We start from the raw sequence: 7,261 nt of genomic DNA, 5'->3' as shown, positions 1-7,261 counted from the left end.
TCTAAGTGCTAGTTGAGTACTCTGCACACTGAACTATATCCCCAGTCCTGCATTTTCTTATTTTCTCAGTAAAATAGGCTCTAGCTCATCTTATATGGTTTCTTCCATATTCCCAGAATCAGCCATTTCCCCATGGAGCCCTGGATCTTTTTATTGGAAACAAGATTAGAAAACATCTCCTTGTTTGTAACCGCAGTGGCAACGGAAATCCATTATCTTCATGCTAGGCATGTGTTCTGGTGGATGCTACTTCTCCTGAGGCCCTGTCAGCAGACAGATGAAGAGATACATTTGCATATTGGGCTGCACAAAATATTTCAGTTTCCTCTTACCTTGCCTAAGTTTCACTTTCCACCCAGTGTCATCCACCTATCTACTTACTGTTCAATTCCTTCACACTGACATCACGCAGTGAGAACTGTCATCTGGTACTCCTGTGTTGAGAGACTTGATCCTCCAACTCCTTCTGTCCTACTTTTGTTTCTTAAGATAAGGTCTTACTATGTAACCAGGGCTAGCCTGGAACTTAATAGAGACTAAGTTACATTGTTTAGGGAGGAAGTCCATTGAAATGGTGGAATTTAAGATTTAAAATGACCATTATTGCTATAAAGGGGCACACAAAACGGAAACACCCATAATAATTTTTACAAGCATCTTTTGCTTCTAAGATGAGGTAGCAGAGACTTGGATGCTCTTTATCCTGACACAGCTAGGAAAACCCAACAAAGGTAGGAAACAGTTTTCTGAGTGTGGGTAGCAGGCAGGATGGAGCAGTAATATCAGATAGTGAACACCCATTATAAGTAACTTTTGCTGAAAGGGATGGGCTTCCCCTGGGCTTACAGGGTAACTAAATGCAGGATGAAAGCTTAGGATGATATCTGTTTTTACTTTGTGTCTGTCCCCATCACTGTTTAGCCTGTTTAATTTCTGCATGTAGCTCTGTTAATCCCTCCAGGAATGTCTATCTAAAACCCTTTGAGATCTAATCTATCTCATCCCTCCCCCCACTCCGTCCAGACTGAAGGGACAAAGGTTAGGAGCCACTGTCCTAATCCTGAAGTCATGTAGGGTGGAACAGTAGTGCATCAAAGGATAGAGCACACCCCACATGCAAAAGAGTATCTATGATGGGTAGGTACTACCCTGGAGTCAGAGGAATCTTCTTATGGGTACCAGATTGTTCCCTTCAGGCAATGAGAACTGATTCTGCTCCCCTCGCAGAACCAGAATTGAGATAATGATCACCTAAAACACTCTTCTCCCCTGCCTCCAACCTAAAGCTCTACTTAACCAATAGCCTCTCTACTTAAAGCTTATATCACTGCCCTAAAGATGAAAAGCCGAGTCACTGTAACCTTTTATATGTTCCCCTCCCCAGCATGCCACACAGACTTAATCTCCGTTGCTTTTCTAGCATTACTTAAATTGGTGTATTGTGCCAGGCGATTCCCTTTAAACTCCAGTAACAATGAGAAAATAAAAGAAGCCCTATAATTGTCCCAGCCTATTATCTGCCCAGACCATTGTCCAGGGAGGAAGAGCCAGGGCAGAGATCAACTTTACCTTAACTAAAGAGATGGAACTGGGGAAGGAACAGCAGAAATGGAGGAAGAGAGGTGTGCGAAGTGAGCTCCGGAGATGGCAAAGCCCACCTGAGCAAGAGCCAGGGGGAAGGAACCTAATCCAGTCAGGGAGATGCCACTTAAAAGTGTCTGAGGAGAAATGGCCCAAAAAGAATTTGTACTCTCACCAGTCATCAGTAGCAGAGTAAGCAGCTAAATTTTGTGAGACTGTGGACGATTACGGTTGTGGTTATGGTGAGCTTTAAGATTATGGGGATGAGCAAGAAGGGTTATAACTCCTGGAGGGGGCCTCGCCCTTTCAGCCCCATTCTTTTAGGAATATATGTGGTTGAAAACGCTCTTTATAGGCGAGCATTCCGCTTTGCTTACCAGAGGACTTGGACTTGAGTTCTCTGTGAGTAGCAAGTACTAGAGAAGCCCCTTTGTGGCTAGTCAGTGGCGACAAACACTGCATAGCCATTTCCTGATATAAAGTGACTCTCCAAGTGGGAAAGGAGTTCCCTTACAAACACTTTCTAATCTTTGATGAGATACTGGTTGATGTCAAAAACATTGTGCACTGAGTAGGTATTGTAAAGCGATGAGCAACTGTAAATGTCAATTCGAAGTCGGCCTAGTTGACAAGTGTGCACAAATCGAGCCTGTGGAACCCATGGGCTGGATAACGGAAGAAAAAGCTAGAGAGCACACGTCCTGTGACCCAGGAGCACACGTCAGCTTCTTCCCCTAACAGCCTCAGTTCTGGGGAGCATCTCTCACGCCCAGTTCTGCGGGCGGCACTCCGGCTCGCTCACTGCGCATGCTCAGCATCTGGAGGCTTTGCCAACAAACCCTCAGACCACTCCCCTCCTCCTGGGTCAAGGCGGAGCTTCAAGCGCCGCTCTTGGTGATTGGATATTGAGGTCTCGACCCTGCGCCTCCTGCTTCGCCCCGCCTTTCACGCCTCTCGGACGCCGGGCTCTGGCAGAGGCGAGCACTAGCTAGAGCGCACGTCAGCGCGCGCCAGAGCCCGGGGGTGCAGGTCCCGCCCCTTCTCCCGGCTCCGCCCCGCCTCCCCGGCCTCTCTCTTACAGCTCGGCCCCGGGGCGCTCAGCAGCTGTGCATCCGCGCTCCACGGCTATGGAGATTCCTGGGAGTCTGTGCAAGAAAGTCAAGCTGAGCAATAACGCGCAGAACTGGGTGAGTGGTGGCCGCAGGCCGGAGCGCGAGGAGCGTGGGCTGCTGTGGGAGCCGCGGGCTGCCTGTGCATCCTGCGGGAGCCGGGGGCGGGAACCTGGGCGGCGGCGGCCCGTGAAGGCGAGCCCAGGCCCGGAGCTGTCCCTTAGGCTGGAGAGGCGGAGGGCTGCGGCGGAGGCGGCAGACTAAGGCGGCTCTGCACGTTCCTGCTTTTCTTGGCTTCGCCGGCGTGCTTGGCCCAGGTTTGGGTCGGTCTCCGAGTCTTTACATTTCTGAGTTGCAGTATGCTGAGAGAATAACAATGTGGCCATTCATGGATCGGGACTGCAGAACTGAGGTTCTTTGTGTCTCTGTTTTAAATTGGAATGTCTGAGACAGATGTACTTTTAAAGACTCGATTCCTGGTGACAGTTAGGTGAAGATTAATAGTTTCCAACACTGAGCAGCAAGCGCCGGTTGGCCAAGTACTATGCCTTCAGAGGCTTGCTTCTTTTTGCAGTTATTCATTGGTGTCAGTAGCTAGGCTGTTAAGCGCGAAGGTGGAGACTATCCAACTTCGGAGGCTGCAAAGGCCCTGGTTTCAGGTTTAGATGAATTTTTTTTCGTTCTGCAGGTAACAGGATCATGAAGTTTAATTACAGCCTTGTAAATCATCACTTGCCCTTGGCGAGTCAGGAGGAAGGAAAAAAAATGCTGTTTCAGGCTAATGTTCTTTTGAAGTCATTAATTTACTATGTCTGCTGTCAGGTTCAAGAATTCTCACTGTTTTCTTTCATCCTTTAACTTCTTAGAAGGTGAGAGGGACAGTGAGATAAAAGGGAGATTAGGATGTTGGGAGGAGGCAGAATCCTGGCGTGGGCTCCAGTCCCTGCTGGGCTGTGCCATTTGTAAATTGGATGATCTTGAGGACAGTCACTCGAGTCACTTTGAATCTCAGGTGACTGTGGGTGTAACAGTGTCTCCTTCACAGGATTGTCTTTATGAGCAGAGAAGAAAATGACCGTGAAAGAGCAGTGAAACCCTTGCTCTGACACACAGATTCAGTATCAGTATTATTGCCAACAGGTATTTTATGTGAGGTAAGTTGACTAAATTAGAGTATTTAAAAGAAGTTTCAGTAATACCGTCTGTCTATAAGTCATTTATTTAAAAATTTATTATCTTAGGAGTCTGAGTGTTTTGCCTGCATGTATGTATGTGATGTATGTATGTGCACCATGTGTGTGCCTGGTGTTCCAGAAGGGTGTGTTGGATCCCCTCAGGCTGGAGTTACAGGTAGTTGTGAGCCGCCATGTGAGTGCTGGGAAATCCTCTGTAAGAACAAATGCTCTTAACTGCTGAGCCAACTCTTCTGCCCTAACTCATTTATATATTACATTATTTGCTATGCAGAGATCTATGCTAGACAGCTATAAAAAAAAAAAAAAACAAAAAAAAAACCATGGGCTCAGTGCTGGCTTTGCAATTGCCCATGGCAACTGATTGTAAGGGCATATGTTTTTATGGGCCACAGTGAGTGGCCTAAGATAGGAGTTTTATTGTAGTTTAGTGGCAAGGTTAGTTTGGCCCCAGGGGTTTTTATGATTGTACAGAGGATCTCATATTTCCGAAGTAGGTGGAGCCATTACATCCCTGAGTGGAGACTTGTTTGACTACTGAAGGGAGTTTTTGTTGGGGAGCAGAGATAAAGATGGGGTGGAGCTGGGTTGTGTAATGTAAATGTTTGGCTAAAGAGTTAGGATGATTTTCTTTTTCTAGGAGGTTTGGAATGGAGCTAGAACTTTTAATTTTCTGAACTTTTCTTTTTTCTCTCTAAAAGCATGACCTCCCCTAACACACTTAACTCAACCGATGGGTATGAGTGTAAAGAATCTATGCACTATTAATGTTCATGTTCCCATTTCATAGAACGGGCAATCCATTCCATTCAAAACAGAAGACTTGCTTGCAGAAGAAATGCAGGCACAGACTGTACCATCTTGAGGATTTAGTTGATATACTAGAAGCACAGTTGACTGTTTAAGGTGTTCTTGTTGTTGGCTGATACAGTGTGAACAGTCGAATGGCATCAAAGGGAAGACCAGACTAGACTGAGGTGATGACCAGGAGAGAGACTTTAAAAGGTGGTGCTGAAGTTTTGGTCTGAGAAGTTGGGAGATAGGCTGAAATGTTGTATCTAAATTTGTATCTAAATTAACTTGTTGAGTTTTTGCGGGGGTTTCCGTGGGTGTGGCTTACAAACCAGGACCCTGAATGTGTACATCTGCTATCCCAGAACGCAGAGTTACCTACCACATGTAGCATCGCCATTTTATAAATGAGGAAACCGAGGGACAGAGTTGTTAAGGTGGCAACTGGAATTTTAAGCCTGTATCTGAAGGACAGCCATCGTTGGAATTATAATTTGGTGTTAAGAGAAATTGAATGACCTGTATAACTTAAAAGAAAAGGACATTAAAATAAGTGAAGAAATATAAATTAAATGTCAATAATACTATTTGTTTAGCTTAATATAGCCCAAATAGTTTCATTTAATTTGTATTTTTAATATATATACAAGCTCAGTGTTATTTGTAATCAGTGTAATCAGCACATTGTTACAGGTATTAGGCTAGGCTAGGAGTAAAGACCTAGTAGCTAATTTGAGCAGGACATAGAAAGAATGTTAATACAAGATTACAACAAGAACACCTTAAAACTGATGCTTTGCCCTTTTTTTGTACATACTGGTCTGGAGGGTGTTTTGCATTTATCACACACCTTAGTTCAGGGCAGTCCTTTCACCCCTGCTTTCTGGGACCTGTGCACATTGTTACAGGTATTAGGCTAGGCTAGGAGTAAAGACCTAGTAGCTAATTTGAGCAGGACATAGAAAGAATGTTAATTAACATATTGAAAGCAGGTTCTAAGCTTTAGACACTGTCTTCTGCTGAGGAGCTGGAAAAAGTCAGTAAGTAAGAGGTAAGAAAATGTAGTGGTTTGACCTGAGGAAGTACGTTGTCCAGCTGTTACCATATATCAACAGGTGTAGTAAAGAAAGGCCAAGAGTCTGTTTTCTAAAGGATCCTCCTTTGATGTCAGTCAGAAATGTAACAAATGCCATTCTCTAGCTGATACAATCTTTCTTGCAGTGGGAACAGTTTCCACCTGCCCTTTGTAACCTGTCTCTTTGGCTCTGGGAAAATTGGGGCTGCTTGTTTGAGACTCAGGTGTCACCCTTCCGTAGAGTCATATCCAGCTGAACCCCCTGCCCATGCATGCTTTATGACAGACTGGCTTGTACAGGGTAGTTTTCCTGCTAGTATTTGTTACTGTTCTTCCCACAGAGAAGGCTGAAATGGGAGATTCTGAAACCTACATAGACAACTCATTCTGGGTTTCCCAGTCCCCTCTCCGACCACTCCCCAAAGCCCTGAAGCTCAGCACATCTTCCTTTTTACACGTTACATCCTTAGAGTTTTATATTTTCCTGCTGCGTAGGCTGCCTGGACAGCCTCTTAGCGAGGGACTCTTCAGCGCTTTGGGCTATTTGATCTTAAGTATGTCGCCATGTGGGTCTTTTCCATACTCCCGTGCTCCTGGGTTGAATTGCTTGTGCAGCTCTGTGTGTGTGTGGTGATGCTATTCTGTATGTGTAGACATATTTCACTAGAGCTGCTCAGTATCTACTGAGCTCCCATATGGCAGGAAGGCCAGAGGGGTAGAGTGCAGAGTAGCCTGGGTGCTCTTGAGAACAGAAATCCTTGGTCTGTTTAAGGGAACGAATGGCATATACAGAAGGGTTTAGATTGAAGTTCTGTCCTTTAACCCTCCGTACAGTCATGGGCACGGTCCCTGAACTCGTCTGTGCTTCAGCCCTCTCATCTGTTATACGGACCAAACAGCCATCATAGCTAGGCCGAATTACACAGATGTCAAGAGTACAGAGGATCCGTAGGTTAAAAGTTAAAGGCTCTGTGTCCTCAGCACTGTTTAGTACCGTTCTTGCTACTATTTAATAATTAATTGAATACTTAATACCTGCCTTGTTTTCGCCACTGTTCCTCTTCCTGGGTGTGCAGAGGAAGAAGGAACCAAAGGAATTCTGCTCGGGTGGGTCTCACCTTCAGCCTGAGAGACAACCAAGTAAATGATTCAGACAAATGATTTTACATCTGTTCTGTACTGCTCTGTACTGTCCTGTCTTAGAAGGCCGGCATCCCATTCTGGAGGTGGAGGCGGACTAAGATGGAACAGAGTGACTCAGGCTTAGGTGGGACACGGAAAACACTGTCCTCTGTCTAGGCTGGGTCAGGTATTGGTCATCTTAAGTCTATAGTCTGGGAGCTGATGCTACCGGAAGTGCCTAGAGGCGAGGGAAAGCTCAAATTCTACCAAGAAGCACACTTTTAGTGCTGCCTAATGTGGTTTGCATGCACGCCCTCCAGAGGCCCGAGAGTCAAAGCCTGGTTGCCAGCCCATGCGCTATGGCGGGTGGTAGAGCCTTTAAAAGGTTC

At 45.7% G+C, this 7,261-nt stretch overlaps 1 protein-coding gene across 2 annotated transcripts in view; it reads left to right on the top strand.

Annotated features, from left to right (window-relative positions):
• Window positions 1-2,566: 2,566 nt before the first annotated feature.
• Window positions 2,567-7,261, top strand: part of Papss1 (3'-phosphoadenosine 5'-phosphosulfate synthase 1) — a 74,065-nt gene continuing 69,370 nt past the window's right edge. Inside the window, exons 1-2 of one of the 2 annotated variants that reach the window (XM_052179230.1) lie at window positions 2,567-2,768; window positions 3,736-3,844. Coding sequence is in view for 1 of the 2 variants with exons in the window: in XM_052179229.1 (XP_052035189.1) it covers window positions 2,709-2,768 (60 nt within the window). In the remaining variant the exon portion in view is untranslated. The remainder of the gene's footprint in view (window positions 2,769-3,735; window positions 3,845-7,261) is intronic. The other variant, XM_052179229.1, reaches the window with a different exon arrangement.

The sequence above is a fragment of the Apodemus sylvaticus genome, chromosome 4 (assembly GCF_947179515.1).
Source record: "Apodemus sylvaticus chromosome 4, mApoSyl1.1, whole genome shotgun sequence".
NCBI lineage: Eukaryota > Metazoa > Chordata > Mammalia > Rodentia > Muridae > Apodemus > Apodemus sylvaticus.
Note: the sequence above shows the minus strand (reverse complement) of the source record. Positions and strands in the feature narration are given on the sequence as shown.